Below are 16,037 nucleotides of genomic sequence, written 5' to 3'. Positions count from 1 at the left end.
CAACTGCCTTCTGAGGGCCTTAATTTGTATTCATTGTCAGGATGGAGTCCAGATGACAAAAATTAAGTGCGATAAAAAATTAGTTATCTTAAATCCTGCCCTGACAAATTGCTTGTGAAAAGCATTTTGTGGGTGACTTACCTAGCCATGGTGCTCTTGGGGAGAGATTTTAGTTTTCCACAACTTGCAGCTGCAGTTATGTCCTGGGTTCAGCTGTAACAATTATTTTTCTCCTTCCTAGTAGCTGGTGGCAGTGCTGTGTTTTGGCTTTAGTCTGAGAATAATGCTGATAACATACCAATGTTTTAGTTGTTCTGGGCAGTGGCATGGGGCACAGCGTATTTTTCCAGACATCCGGTGTTTCCTTCCACCATGGTAAACACATGGCACTTGCCTTGGTGGGTTCATGGGAGTGTGATACAGTCTGCCAGGCCTCCCCATATTTGTTCTTCAGCCATTGTCCTCCATACCAAAGAGGCTTTAACAGCTTGGCTTACTTGCAGTACGTTTCACATTTGTGAATAACCTGGTCAATAATGTCCATTGTTAAGTCCACCCCTCGATCATGAGCCCATCTGTATGTTGCATCTCTGCCCTGTTGGCCTAAGCTGTCATGGGCCCACCAGGCTAAAAATAATTTACCCTTATGTTGCCAATCAAAATCCATCTGAGCCACTTCAATCTTAGCAGCTTGATACGCTTGTTGCTTGTTCTGGTGTTCCTCAGTGTCCTGACTCTTGGGCACATGAGCGTGTACGAGGCCTACCTTCACCACCAGGTTCTGCACCTGGGCAGTGATATCTTTCCACAGTGCAGCAGCCCAGATGGGTTTCCCTCTGTGTTGCAAATTGCTCTGCTTCCATTGCTGCAACCACCCCCACAGGGCATTTGCCACCATCCATGAGTCAATAGAGAGATAAAGTACTGGATACTTTTCTTGTTCAGTAATGTCCAAGGCCAGCTGGATGGCTTTCACTTCTGCAAACTGACTTGACCCACCCTTCAGCAGTTTCTACAACTTGTTGTAGGGGACTCCATACAGTTCCTTTCATCTCTGATGCTTTCCCACAATACGGCAGGACCCATCAGTAAACAAGGCATATTGAAGCATGGAATCAGACTCTACAACTCAAGAAAGTTATAAAGCAGGTATGTTTATTATGGCACTGGGTGCAAGGGGGATTGCTACTCCTAACTTGCACACCGAGGGGTTAAGCAAGCAGATATTTATTACACAAGAAACATGCATATTCAATAGGTTCCCAAGAGGGGGGCAGGGATATTACAATTAGTTTAGGTACTCATTATCATAAGTCTCCTCCCTTTTGGTAATTGAGTACTGCCCTCTGATGGTAGTGGGCAAGGGTCTTCAAGATGAAGTAGGCAGTCTTCCTCATGGTGCACTTTTCACCTTTGCATAGATGGATGCCCCAGTAATCCCAAAACTAGCTGAAACCAGCCATATCTGTAAGTTTCTGATAGCTGGCAAAGATTTAGAACAGTGTGACCTTTGTAAAAAATTTCTTGCAAGCAAAACAGGATGGGCAGACAAGGAGTATCCTAAGCTAGCAGATGTTTGGGAGTCACTGTCTCCAAACTAACTGATAATCAGAAGGATGGTAAGAAATAATTCACTCATTAGAAGGATGATCACTCATGTTAGTAAGACTAAAAATTCAGAGGAAAAAATAGGCTTATAAAAAGTGGAAGCAAGGACAGGCGGCCTGGGAAGAATACAGGGATGTTGTCCAGGAAGCTAGGGACCCGGTTAGGAAAGCTAAGGCCCAGTTAGAATTAAACTTGGCTAGGGATGTTAAGGATAACAGGAAGGGATTCTATAGGTATGTAGCAAATAAAAAAAACAGACTAGGGACAAGGTAGGCCCCCTCCGGAAGCTATTGGGAGAACTGGCTACTCTGGATTTGGAGAAGGCTGAGGTTCTCAATGACTTTTGCCTCAGTCTTCACTGGCAAAGGCTATGACCACACCACCCAAGTCTTGGAAAGCAGACGCAGGGACTGTGAGAATGAATAACCTAGGCCCACTGTAGGAGAGGATCTTGTTCGAGACTATCTTAAAAACCTGAATGTACACAAGGAAGGGGAGACTGCATGACTAACATGACAACAGGGTTTAAACCACAACAGTAGTCCAAGCCTAGCATCCGTATAGCCCCCTTTCAGACACTGGAAGGCTGCTATGAGGTCTCCACACAGCCTTCTCTTCTCCAGGCTGAACAGCCCCAACTTTCTCAGCTAGCCTTCATACAGGAGGTGCTCCAGTCCCCTGATCATACTCGTGGCCCTCCTATGGACCTGTTCCAACAGTTCCATGTCCTTTTTATGTTGAGGACACCAGAACTGTACACAGTACTCCATGTGAGGTCTCGCGAGAGCAGAGTAGAGGGGCAGGATCACCTCCTTCGACCTGCTGGTCACGCTCCTTTTGGTGCAGCTCAGGATACGGTTGGCTTTCTGGACTGTGAGCACATGCTGCCAGCTCATGTTCATTTTCTCATCAACCAACACCCCCAAGTCCTCTGCAGGGGTGCTCTGAATCTCTTCTCTGCCCAACCTGTAGCTGTGCCTGGGATTGCTCCGACCCAGGTGTAGAACATTGCACTTGTTATGGTTAAACTTCACAAGGTTGGCCTCAGCCCACCTCACAAGTGTGTCAAGGTCCCTCTGGATGTCATTCCTTCCCTCCAGTGTATCATCTAAACCACACAACTTGGTGTCATCGGCAAACTTGCTGAGGGCGCCCTCAATCCCACTGTCCATGTCACCGACAAGACCGGTCCCAACACCGATCCCTGAGGGACACCACAGGTCTCCAGCTGGACATTGAGCCATTGACCACAACTCTTTGTATGCGGCCATCCAGCCAGTTCTTTATCCATCGAGTGGTCCACCTGTCAAATTGATTTCTCTCCAGTTTAGAGACAAGGATGTAGTGTGGGACAGTGTCGAATGCTTTGCACAAGTCCAGGTAGATGACATCAACTGCTCTATTCCTGACCATCAGTTCCATAGCCCCATCGCAGAAGACCACCAAATTGGTCAGGCAGGATTTCCCCTTAGTGAAGCCATGCTGGCTGTCACCAAGCACCTTGTTGTTTTTCATGTGCCTTAGCATGCCTTCCAGGAGAATCTGTTCCAAGGTTTTGCCAGGCACGGAGTTGAGACCGATTGGTCTGTAATTCCCAGGGTCATCTGTTTTCCCCTTCTTGAAAATGGGGGTTATATTTCCCTTTTTCCAGTCGTCGGGAACGTCACCTGACTGCCATGATTTTTCAAATATGATGGACAGTGGCTTAGCAACTTCCTTTGCCAGCTCCTTCAGGACCGGCGGCTGGATTTCATCAGGTCCCGTGGACTTGTGTGTTTTGTCAGTTTATTCAGCTTCTTGTTTGACTCCTTTCTGTCCCAGTATCCCTCTGCTGTCCTGGGTGTTCAGAAGGTATTCAGTGAATTAAAACTGGACCATAAGTTTATAGAAGCTTCTGGTTGCTATGAAATGCCAACATGTAAGGCCTTCTTATTGGGAATGTTGCATTTTCTGGAAACTAAATATTAACTCCTATTTTGGTGGTTTTCGTTTGTGTTTTTTTTGGTGGTCTTTTTATTTTAAGTAAAAATATAGATGTGAAATATCTAGAAGGGTACAGGAAGATAATATTGGGAAAAGACATTTCATCTTAGGTTTATTTTATGGAGTTTCAGGCAAAAACTGATATTGTGCCAAACTGATTTGTGCCAAAACTGATATTTAGATCGTGTATTTTTCTATACCTAGGCAGTTTCAGTTCTCTGCTTCTGCACTCATGTAAGTGGTAGCATTGGTCTTGTGTAACTCATTAGTTTAGCAGAACTCTGGAAAACTAATTCTTGGTTTTTTGTTGTTTGTTTTTCTTTTCCTGTTTGAAGGGTAAGTATGTATGTTTTGGAAGGTAAACCAGTGTGTGCCTAGGTCGTACATGAATTGATGCAATTTCTTGCCCTACATGTTGGTTTAAGACTGGTCAAAGGATGAAGTGCAGTTTGTGCTGTGATTATCTCTAGTGGGATTTTGAAGGAAAATGCATTGTATACAGTTTTAGAGCCTGAAGTACCTTGCTAAAGGCTTGGGAAGGAATTAATATGAGAGTTGGGATGGTAACAGATGAGTTTCTGGCTCCCAACACACAGGTCTTTTGGAATGCTAGTATCTTAATAGAATTCATAATTAATTTATTAATTTTATTGCATATAAATCTTTCTGTAACAAAGATGCTTCTCTTTTATTTTTAGTACATTTTTGGGGAATTCAGTCCTGATGAATTTAATCAGTTCTTTGTGACTCCGCGATGCTCTGTTGAGGTAAGATCTACTTTAAACTTCTTTTAGAAGTTACATTTTAAAGCTCCATCTCTTTGTGTATATTTGAAATATAAAACTAAAATTATTTCTTTATCATTCTTTTAGCTTGCTAATTTACAAACTGCAGATATTGAACAGGAGTCTTCTTTCTGTGTGGATGTTAAGTAATTTTTTAGAAATAAGAAATTAATTATTCCACTTTCTGCTTGTCATCTTCCAGAGCTGGAACAGCTGACACTGTAGTGATAGGATGTGGAAAGTGAGTTGTCCTGCCCTGCTACCTCAGCTTTGAAGTGCATGTAGAGAAAACTTTTTCAGCAGTGTTCTCAGTTGTAAGGTGGGCTTCTAAGTCTTGTGAGCCTTTGGAAGCACAGGGGTTCTTAGTATTTTTTTGGCAGGTGGAGCACTGCTAACCATCAGAGCTCTGCATACAAGGAAGGCTGTGCATGAGCTCCGAGAAATGGATCAATATTGAAATAATTACAGTGGCAGTGAGAACTACAGAGTGGAAGCAGTTGTCTTTGTGTATTTGAGTTTATAGCATACTACAGATAGTATTGTAGATTCTTATTCTTTGTAGTTCTTGGTAAAGAATGAAGAAACCGTTTTACTTTGTAGGGAAGAGTATTATGCCATTGTCCTAATTTCCAGGCTTGGAAAATAATATTTCTCTAGGTTAGGTTCCATGTTTATCCTTCTAACATTTAAGTCATGCTTCCGTCCTCCCCCCTCAACATAAAGGAAATGAGCACTTACAACTATAGAAGGGGAAATCCTTTTGTCGCATTTTACAAATCTGATGACCATTGTTAATGTGACTTAGTTTCCTGCAACTTAATTTTCTAAGTATAATTAGCATAGTATACTGCTAAACAGTAAAGGTGCATGAAGGGAATGGGGTGGGGAAGTTTAGAAAGCAAAAGAGAGCTTCTGCTTGCCTTTAGGGATAGCTTTGTATCTTCTCTGGTAGGTGGGAAGTAATGCAGAATAGGTTTTCAGGTAGTACCTGTTTCTTTTGCCTATATTGCTGTTTTCCCACCATTAAATACAGTAGCAGCAGTGTGACGTTTGCATCCTGTCTAGTGTCACCTCAAGTGTCCTACGTCAGCTGTGCTAATACTTACGTTGTAGAAGATGAAAGCATCATTCCTTGACTTCTATAAAGCTATTCTCATGAAGTATGTTGAGGAAACATGAACCTACGGGATTAGAACCAGCATTACTTCATTTTATAACCGTCTCAAGTGTACCACTTACCAGTTAGCTATCAAAGTAAAAAACTGTATTGAACGATGTTCTTTAAGTTTGTCCTTGATCTGGTTCAGGTCAATGTTTCAGTTATCTGGATGATGAAATAAAAATTATGCTTATTAGTTTTACACTGTGCAGATATTTCAGAGAAAAGTGGTCTGAAAAAAAATAAGGTGAAATTCAAGACAGACAAGACTGAGATTATAATACTGCAGTGGTGGGTGTTCGACATACATTCTGTTGGGGGCAGTGCCAGTTCTGGGATTCCCAGTGTCTGTTGATGCTGGTGTTCTGAAGTCCCTTCCCTATAGACTGAAGGGTGGACTGAGGCAAGGGACTAGTTAAAGCTAAAAGCTGTCTAGAATGTCTCTTCATACATGGACTTCTTAATGCATGTTATATCAGATACCTGTTGTCTGAGATGACTCAGATGACCCAGTTGTATGAAACAGGTCGACTCGGAAATCTAAATCTCTGCTTTCACATAGGTGCTGTTGATTAACCAGATACATGGGGGACCAATAGGTGCACTCCTTTTTTTTTTTTTTTTTTTTCTTTTCTACTTTGTATTTTCTTAAGCCTTTTGAATTGGAGAAAAACAAGAATTACAAGTTTTATCATAAACTGCTGACTGAAGGCTTTCCGAGTAACTTTTTTAGCTCTAACTATAACATATTGGAGCTGTGTTCAGTATTCATATAGATAATAGGCTCTTAATAGCTTGGAGCCTTTTCTGACCTACTGATTTTAATTTTTGACCAGGAAAGTTAATGTATGGTTTATAAATTGATTTACAGTATGTGATCTTTTTATGTGCTTTTTAATAATAGAATTTTAGGAATATTTTTCTTGCCATTTCCAGTGCACTGCTGTCTACAGTGCTTTAAGAAGGCAGTATGTAATTATCTGTAACTTTAGAGAATTGAAAACTTTAATGGAGAAGCCTTTGATATTTGTTACACCATTACAATGAATATTTAGAATAGCATTATAAAACTGTACTATACTCAATGTTTTATCTCCCACTGCAGAAATAGTTCAGCTGTTACCCAGAGAGCTGCTGGACTGCAGTGTAGCAGTAGCTACCAGTTCATGCAGGCACAGGAGAAGGCTTTCAGCTGCTGGGTAGTTTGCAGGCAGGTGAGGGGGGAATTAGAAATTGCCCACCTGTGCTTACACAATAGCAAGGGTTCTATTGACCACTGAGACTATAAAATGATGCCAGTATTTTATAATAGACATAGTTTCTATCTGGTTTATAAGTATATGCTGTGGTTAGGTTATACTTACTTAGGCTGACGATCATAATTTTTTGTTTCTGTTAAATGTGGTTAAGAATACACCTTAATTGAAACATTTCAAGGACATCACTATAGCTGAACCAGGTTGAGAGTTGAAAAATTTAGGTGTGACTATTGTCTGTGCAAAACTTTGTTTCATCCTTTCACAGGTCATTTGTTCAACCTTAGTTTCTGTCTAAAAAGAGGATATGTTCCTCATTTTGAAATCATGGTGAGTTACTGTTGATGAAGGAAGATCCTGATGCTGTGAGGTAAATTGCTTGAGAAGTTGATGAGCCTGTGGTGTGTAACCAAGATAATTTTTATCTTTCAGTAACTGGTAATCTGAAAGGACTCTTGAAGCTACAGTGTGGGATTTGAGAAATATAGAAGACATACTCTCAGAAAATCAGACCTTACTAATGATGTTATTGTTAAAGGATTCAGATGTTTCAAATGAAACTGGTATCAAATGTTAAGAGTTGCTTTGTCTTCCATTTCTTTTTTGTACAGCTCCCCCCATACAATGAAACAGTTTCATGTGGTATTAAGCCCACAGGTAAGTTTCATGATGGTAAGAAATCAGTATCCATTTTTTTTAAACGTCAAGGTTGTGACACTTCCCTTAGATTCACTACAGCTTTTCTTTAATCTTCAGAGCTCATTCAGCAAGTATATATACATATATTTGGCAGGTGTTTTTTTTTTTTTTTTTAAAAACCTTTATTGAATGAGATCTGTGAAAGTATTTGAAAATAGTGCATTGAACTTCAGCTAATTAGGATAGACATGCTTACTCCTTGATTGTGCTACCACCTGATCTTAGTGCCTTGCTTGAAATATTGTGGGATGTAGCTGTAAAAACACAGGGGGCTGAAGCTTGCTAGAGAACTTGTACTGAAGAAACAAGTAAATAGTGTGGCATTTAGCATGAGTATTTTCTGGCAGTTGCAACCTAAAAACAGTTCTGCAAGCAGTGCTCTGTTCAGTGTTCCCTTTGATTCTTGTTTTTTGTCCTGCTCAGCCATTTTTGTGGAAAATCCCTTTTTTCCCCCTTTTTGGTGAAGATATGACTCTTGATGTAAAAGTACATTACAGAGTTCTAGTTTTAAAACTGTATCAGTCATACGTCTATTCTTGTCCTCACCCATACACCTTACAAACTGGACTTACTTCATAGCTATATGAAGTTGACAGTTAAGTAGGAGGTATTTGATCATCACTCTGCATAGTTTAAACCAAGCATCAACATTATTTTAAGCAGCAGGTAAATTGGTGTGTGCTTGCTTTTTTATTTTTTTCCTTTCCCTGAACCAGGGTAGAGCAAGGAAGCTGAGACTTACCCAGATGTATATGTGTGATACAAATGACATCCAGATCTCCTTCAAAATAATTCAAGTGTCAGACTGGACAGTTCTAAAAAGTACTTAAGAGGACCAAAGTGCACATGTTAATGTTTAAGAAAACATGATCATTATGCTTAGCAGCTTTGGCCTTGCATATAAAGGAAAATAAGAGCCAGTCATAAAACAGGTGAAAGCAGGTATACAACATTTTTGAAAATTGAGGAGCTCCAGTACAAGTCTAGGTTTAGGACCCTGAGTATTTTTAATAGGAGTTTGAAAAGTTCATCAAAAGGACCATATAGTATGAATTGTCTCTCGTTGATGATAGAGGTGTCCAGTCATATATTGCTTTGTCTAACTGTGGATTTAAGTTCTGTTCTTTAAGACTGAGATTTTAATGTTCACTAGCCATACAGGAAGTTGGTTTGTACAAATGTTTTTCAGATCATTCCTAGACCCTGAGAGAACCCCTCCCAGCCCTGAGATTAGGTAATGACAGCAAATTAAGTTTTGCCTGAAAAATGTCTTTAATAAGCTTGCACTGTACTGTGCATGCATATTATCACTGTAATGGCTGCATAAGAAGCTGTAGAAATGAAAATGGAATGCTGTGCTTATGCAGAGTAATTATAATTACAATAAGATGGTGCACACTGACAGAGTTACTCCCCATAATTTTTTTTTTCTGTACTTCAGTATTTAACTTTATTACAGAATTAGATCTGTTAATACATACTAGGAATAATTACATCACAGATGAAGCTCTAATATGCAGAGCTCTGTTCAGACTAATTAGTATATGTATTCACAGTTTTTGCTATATGTCATGGTTTAAGCTTAGCCTGTAACTCGGAGCCATTCAGCTGCTCTACCGCTCCCCACCTTTTTCCCTTCCCCCCACTCCCAGAGGGATGGGGAGGAGAATCAAAAGAACATAAATCCCACGGGTTGAGATAAGAACACTCCAGTTATTAAAGTATAGTACTGTCCTGGGTTCAGCAGTAGCAGTCATTTCTCTCCTTCTTAGTAGCTGGTGCAGTGCTGTGTTTTTGACTTTCAGCCTGGGAACAACGCTGATAAGACCGATATTTTTAGTTGTTGCTAAGTAATGTTTACTCTGACCAAGGACTTTCTGAGTCTCATGGTCTGCCAGGAGGGAGGGGAGGCCTGGGAGGAAGCAGAGACAGGACAGCTGACCCAAACTAGCCAAAGGGGTGTTCCATACCACAGCACATCATGCCCAGTATATAAACTGGGGGCAGTTACCCAGAAGGGTGAGCTCACTGCTCGGGTTGGGCTGGGTATCGGTGGGTGGGTGGTGACCGGTTATATTCTCTTCCCTTGTTATTTCTCTTTTCATTATTCTTATAGGTGGCAGAAGTAGTAGTTTTGTGTTATACCTTAGTTACTGGAATGTTCTTATCTCAACCTGTGGGAGTTCTTTTGATTCTTCTCCCCATCCCTTTGGGGGTGGGGGGAGGAAGATGTGGGGGAGTGAGCAATTGGCTGCATAGTTCTGAGTTACTGGCTGGGCTGAAACCACAACAAATACAAAAGTACTTCTACTACCAGTAATTATAGTTATAAGGGAAATAACAAGGGGAGAGAATATAAAATTAAAAGGGGAAAGGAAAACAATAAACACAAGTGATGCACAATGCAATTGCTCATCACCTGCCGACCAATACCCAGCCTGACCCAAGCAGTGATCTGGGCCTTCTGTGTAACTCCCCCCAGTTTCTGTACTGGGCATGACGAGCTGTGGTATGGAATACCCCTTTGGCTAGTTTGGGTCAGGTGTCCTGTCTGTTTCCTCTGGGCTTCTTGTGCCCCTTCTCACTGGCAGAGCATAAAAGACTGAAAAGTCTTTGATCGGGGTAAGCACTACTTAGCGACAACTAAAACATTGATGTGTTATCAGCATTTTTCTTGGACTAAAGCTGAAATACAGCACTGCACCAGCTACTAAGAAGGAGAAAAATAAATGTTACAGCTATACCTAGGGCACTATAGTACATAGAATTTGTCCTCGGAGAATCTGTTGATACTTGTTTTAATGTGTGTGTCATTTTGTTCATGACAGATATATCTGTTTCAGTCCATTCAGGAACAGCACTGTGAAGTAGATTGAAACAAAGATTCCCAGAAGCAAAGTGGAAAGTCAAAACAAATAGAAAAAATGACCTCTCATTTTCTTTAAATGAACCTGACACAATCTTATGGCAAATGAGCTTCTGCCAATCATTCCATAGACTAACTGTACAGTAGCTACTGGTATTTATTATTCTGATCCTGCTGTAGTGTGTAAAGTTTAATATCGGTTATGCTCTTAGCAAGGTTTTAGCCTACGATGTTCATGTTGGACTTTCAGCTAAATTACCAGTGTGCTGTAATTGTAAGGGCTGTGTTTTGTTTTCTGATCCTCACTTGTCCTGAGTTGGCTTTTGTGATTGTCTGTTGTACAGAACACTGTAAAATCCACTAAAATTAGGAAAATAAAACTTGGATTTTTTTTGCTTTTGCTATCTTAGCTTTTGGTGCCACAAGAGCTGGAAGCTTCCTGGAGAGGAGCAGGAGAGGAGTGCAGAAGTGAACACTTTGACTTTTGGCTGTGGTAGACTTACCTCAACACATTTTTTGTTTCAAAGCAATTTTTTTAACTTTTTTTATTTTTTAATTGGGGTTTTGGAAAAGAAGCAGAAGTCACAGATTATTTTGAACTGGTAGGGATTTGAAATGTGCCCAGTCGTTCATTCTTATCATGGCCAGAGGAATACTAGGAATTGTGAGTTGTCCTTGTGCTTTGTACTATTGTAACAAAGGGTAAAGAACTAGCTTTTGGTTCATGCTTGAACTAATAAGTTGCTCCAAAAGCAGAAGAACTAATGAGGAATAGTTCTGTTGTGGACTTGTGTCCCATATCTCTTAAAATCCTGTGCACTGCATTTGCAAGCAGATGAAGCTGTGGCTGGTTTTGAGCTGTGTGTCCTGACAGGGCTGGTAGCCAGTTAGTGCTGCTGCTAACCAGCTAGGTGATGCCTGAGATCTCCCAGACCTTCCCTCTTCAGTGGGTATCAGGCAGTAGCTTTCCACCTTCCTGCCTCTAGGCTGCTGATCTGTATTAAAAGAAATTTAAGCCCTCTTTTCTGGTTGGTGATAGCAAGTCACTGATTGCAGAAGTACTTGCTGAATGGTGGATTGACAGGCACGGTGTTATAGAATGGTTTCTGATGAGTGTAGCGGTGAGGTGAAGAAAACTTGAAATTTAGGCTCTTGTTAACATGATTTAGAGAAATCAGATGGGTATGGAGAGTTTTTCTTCATCTTTTTTGTTTGTTTCCTTTAGTCTGACTGGCAACAGGATTGAAATTGATAAGTGAAATGTATTTACTACTCAGTTAAAAGATCAAAACAGAAAAGTAATTAACACTATTATATATATCTTTGTTTATTAATTCATAATATGTTGGTATTGCGTGTGTAAGTCAGGCCTCAACACACAATGTTTGTTAAATATGTATTCTGTAGATTGTTTCTTTTTTTTTTTTGTTCCAAATTTTTTTTCTAAAGCTAAAATTTTCATTAGCAAACTTTTCTAGAAAGTATTTGGAGTATTTAAAAATAGTTACATTGACAGTTATCTATCAAAACATTCTCCACTAGCCTCTGTGCTCCCATGTGATTATTTCCTTAGGTGTGCAAATAACCTTCTCCCCCCACCCCCCTGAACTGTTGCTTGCCTTTTTTTTTTTTTGTTGTGGTGGTGGTGGGTTTTATTTTTTTGTTTTGGGGTTTGTTGTTTGGCTCTTTTGGTTTGTTTTGTTTTTTTTGTTGGATTTGGCATTTTTTTTGTTTATTTTGGTTTGTTTTTTGGTTTTTGGTTTTTTTTTAGGAAACAAGCCAAAATATAGTGGTATACTTGGAAGTATGCATGTACTGATGTGTCATACATAATGTAAGTTGCACAAAATCCTTAAAGTTTAGCAGTGCATCAACTTACACTGCTTTTGGAAATAGTATTTAGTGTTGTTTGGTTTTCTAGTAACACTCTTAAAACTCTGAAATGTGTTTTTTAGCTCCCTTGTCTTTGAGGAAACAGAAAATACTAAAATTAATGTCTTTTGAGACAGTAATATACATATCCTTTTGAAAGACCTACAAAACTTTTAAGTGCTAAAATATGAGTTTACCTTTAACATTCTGAGACTCAGTTTCACCAATTTTATCTCTTTATTTGATAGTTATGAAAATTTCTGTAACTGAAGTATTCAGTGTTGCTAGTTACCTCACATGCATTATGAAACTAGGTTCCATGAAATTGCAGTACTTTGTGACTGACAATATTTTGTGGTACTGTAGCCTGCCAGGAGAGTATTTCTTAGACTTTCTGTAAAGAGCATGTCAAAGTTCCAAGGTAGATAAATAAATAAAAAAAAAAAAAACAAAAAACAAACCAAAATAACCCAAACCTGTTCATAATTTTTTTTTTAGCCTAGAGTTTCAAAAGATATAATTGCCTTGTTTCCATACAATTAATGAAAACTTTTTCAGTTATTAAGGATTATGATGAATCTTTACACACCAGGAAAAGCAAACCACACCACCCCAACACCAAACTCCACATGTGGAAATTATTTTTAAAAGTTAAACAGGTGAAGGCTTGGATTTTGTAATTGTCAGTGGAAAAGACTGGCTTTAGAAGAAGTGGGAAGTTACAGCATTGCACCACATTTTATACACAGTTATCCAGTAATTAATGCAAATTATTGCTGAAGTCATTGGGCCTTAATAGTTTTTCTTAATAGGTGTTAGTCATATGCAGGAATTGTGCAGTGGTTTGGGAAATTACATACCCTGTGTAAGAAAATCTGAATCGTACTCTGTTATCTTTAACAAAATGGTGTTTTGAAATAGTCTTCAGGATTGAGATAGAGAATAAGAATTATTTTAATTTGAGGGAATGTAGTTTGTTTTCTGAGATGTAGGAAAATATGGGGTTGTTTTCTTGACGTTTTTTTTTTTGTAGTTTTTTGATTGGGTGTCATTCATTAATTCAGGTTTCCTTTCTCTTGTCCAGGGGAAGAGTACCAGAGAATTGAATTTGGTGTTAATGAGGTTATTGAGACACAGTCATCTGTACTAAATAACATAGATTACAGTATTTCAAGTACTCTGAATCCTCAGGCTCCAGAATTCATTCTTGGTTGTGCACCTGCTCAGAAAACCCCTGATACTCTCAGTGAAACAAACTACAACTCCATTGACTGCCAGTTCACTGATCCAAACCTCACTTTGGACAGTGGTTCTAACACTGAAAGTGATGGTCTTGGACAAAGGGAGCGTAAAAAGAAGAAAAAAAGACCACCTGGATACTACAGTTACTTAGAAGATGTCAGTGACAGCATTGCTCCCACAGAAGCTCTTGTAAATGGCCATGCAAATTCCTCGGGACTAAACAGTATAAGCGCAGAGGATACAGAACTGATGGGAGACATACCTTCACTGGCCACACCAAGGACTTTAAACAGCCCGGACAACTCTGTGGACCTCATTAATGAAGCTGTCTCTGATAATTCTGTTTCTAGTGCACTAGACAATACCAGAACTACAGAGCAGCCTGAGATATGCTGTGTTACTAATTCTGAACAGTTTTGCATCCCCTCAGAGACTGGCAGAGATAGCCCTTTAAGGACAGCTGTTGTACAGTCTTATGCTGGTGCTGATACTACTGAAAATCTTGGTGTTACTAATGGACAAACACTTGAATCCTCTGGTGAGGACACAGCTGCCAGTGGGGTAGAATTGCATGCTGTGGAAAGCACTGACTCAGACCAAGCTAAGCCTGAGGAAGCTTCACCTACTACTGAGGCAACAGTCCCGGTTGCAGGATCAGTCCTTATTAATCAGCCTGCAAAGTCGTGGGCTAGTCTTTTTCACAGTTCCAAGCCGTCTGCTTCCACATCTGTGGTCTATGTTGAGACTAAGTATACCCCTCCTGCCACATCTACTTTGGTCCCTGAAAAACAGGTTGAAGTCAAAGAGGGACCTATTCCAGTTTCGGAGGATCCTGTAGCCATAAAGATTGCAGGTATAGTTAATACACATGAGTGGATGTTACACTGGAAGGGTATTAACTCTGTTTGTAAGCAGGAGTGTATAATATCAATAGAGATAATTCCTCTGTCAATGTTCTTAGTAAGATGTCTGTTCAAATCCTGCATGAAAGATGTAATTTAAAGCTAGTTTTGTATCCCCAAGTAAACATCCCAATGAGGCGTTACCATGTCGTCATCCTGGATACTGTAAAATTATCGCTACATGTCAAACTGTTTAAGTGATCTGTGAATTTTAAATAGGCTGGTGGAGAATACATTTGAAAAGTTTGTTCTGAAAATGGTGCATTATATTGTCCAGTATTTACAATGTTGTAATGCATTCCATTACAAGAAGGGAAGAGTATTAATGTATTTATGCCAAAGTAGCTGAAATTCCTGGACACGTACAGGAGCTTAAATAGGTCTTGCTTTGGAAATTCTAATTCAGGTAATATCTTTATTTATTTATTTATTAGCACGCTGTTTGAGGTGCATGTCTGTCAAATTTTGAAGAATTATCCTTCAGTATTATAAATACTATTATTTTATTTAGAAACAATGCTAGCTATTGCCTGTTCAAGAACCATAAGAAACTGTCCAGAGGGTACATCAGGGAAGGCAGTGCATGATACAAAGGCTTTGACCGTTGGTCCTGTCGTATTTGTGGTTCTAATGAGAAATTCTGGAATGTGCATGAGATCATGTTTTGCAGATTTAGTTGGAAAACATAAAGAAAAATATCCACTTGGTTGCATTTTGTGTCACTGACCCATGAGTGTTGGAACAAAAATAATTATTTTGAATGTGTGAAATAGTCTGCATGTGAAAAGGCTTGTGCGAAGTCCTGCTGGTCGTGCTACAAGCTAATATACAAGTACAATGGCCTTTTGTGTGTGACAGCTTCAAGGTTTCTACTCTAACCAGAGGCTGACCTGGATATTTCTGTACAGAATACCCAGAAGTATATGCTTGCCTCTCATTCCCTCCTTACTCAGTAAGTTTCACTGTTTAAGAGGAAAGCTGTCAGAATAAATTTATATTTCTGTGTATTTTTCACTTAGGTGTCACAAATGCAGTTGACTATTAAAAAAAATATGTATAAGCAGGTGATTATGGTTTGTATGAATCAATACATGTAGAGCATGTTGTACTCTTAAAATATTAAGTCATCATTTGGTAATGAATTTTAAGTTAAAACTATTTTATGGCAACTTTAAAGCTAGAATTGCTTGCCATAGAAGAAAAAGTTGGTGTTTTTTTAATCTTGTCCAAGTTGCTTCAGGTTTAATTTAACTTTCTATTTTCTAGACTTCTAAAGGTTTTGCACTGTTTTTTTTGCCACCAGGTGGGAGCAGAGCTTTTTATTTTGTCTTTAATGTATTTAAATGGTGGTATAATTTTTAGACAGTTTTCTTCTGCGCCTTCACTATTAGCTAGCTGGTTTTGCAGAGGAATAATCTGAATGTAGATCCTTTTCCAGTGAAAAGGAATTAATCTTCTTATTGTCACAGATTTAGATAGGAGTTATATTACTGCAATTGCTGTAATTCAGATGCTATTGATTTTGGTCTAAAATGTTCACTTAGCGATCTGAATGCCATGTAATAGGTGCTTTGCTCTGTGCAAAAAGGTGACTGACTTCATGGTCTGTTCTTTTTTAATATTCTCAGCTGTTTGGAAAGTAGGTGCATCAGTGGTTTGTTCATA

The 16,037-nt window shown here is 39.3% G+C and overlaps 1 protein-coding gene and 1 long non-coding RNA gene across 2 annotated transcripts in view; one reads left to right on the top strand and one right to left on the bottom strand.

Moving 5' to 3' along the window:
* The window catches only part of LOC133262220 (uncharacterized), a 296,646-nt gene that overhangs the window by 7,954 nt on the left and 272,655 nt on the right, over nt 1–16,037 (bottom strand). Inside the window, exon 2 of the long non-coding RNA XR_009741251.1 lies at nt 9,924–10,067. This is a non-coding gene — a long non-coding RNA (uncharacterized LOC133262220). The remainder of the gene's footprint in view (nt 1–9,923; nt 10,068–16,037) is intronic.
* LOC133262217 (ubiquitin carboxyl-terminal hydrolase 10-like) overlaps nt 1–16,037 on the top strand; it is a 48,668-nt gene that overhangs the window by 4,670 nt on the left and 27,961 nt on the right. Inside the window, exons 2-4 of the mRNA XM_061441174.1 lie at nt 4,290–4,358; nt 7,403–7,448; nt 13,313–14,323. Of these exons, the coding sequence (XP_061297158.1) occupies nt 4,290–4,358; nt 7,403–7,448; nt 13,313–14,323 (1,126 nt within the window). The remainder of the gene's footprint in view (nt 1–4,289; nt 4,359–7,402; nt 7,449–13,312; nt 14,324–16,037) is intronic.

This window comes from Pezoporus flaviventris, unplaced genomic scaffold, assembly GCF_033815535.1.
Source record: "Pezoporus flaviventris isolate CSIRO_AGI_PZ_B2104156 unplaced genomic scaffold, CSIRO_AGI_Pfla_v1 ptg000199l, whole genome shotgun sequence".
Taxonomy (NCBI): domain Eukaryota; kingdom Metazoa; phylum Chordata; class Aves; order Psittaciformes; family Psittacidae; genus Pezoporus; species Pezoporus flaviventris.
Note: the sequence above shows the minus strand (reverse complement) of the source record. Positions and strands in the feature narration are given on the sequence as shown.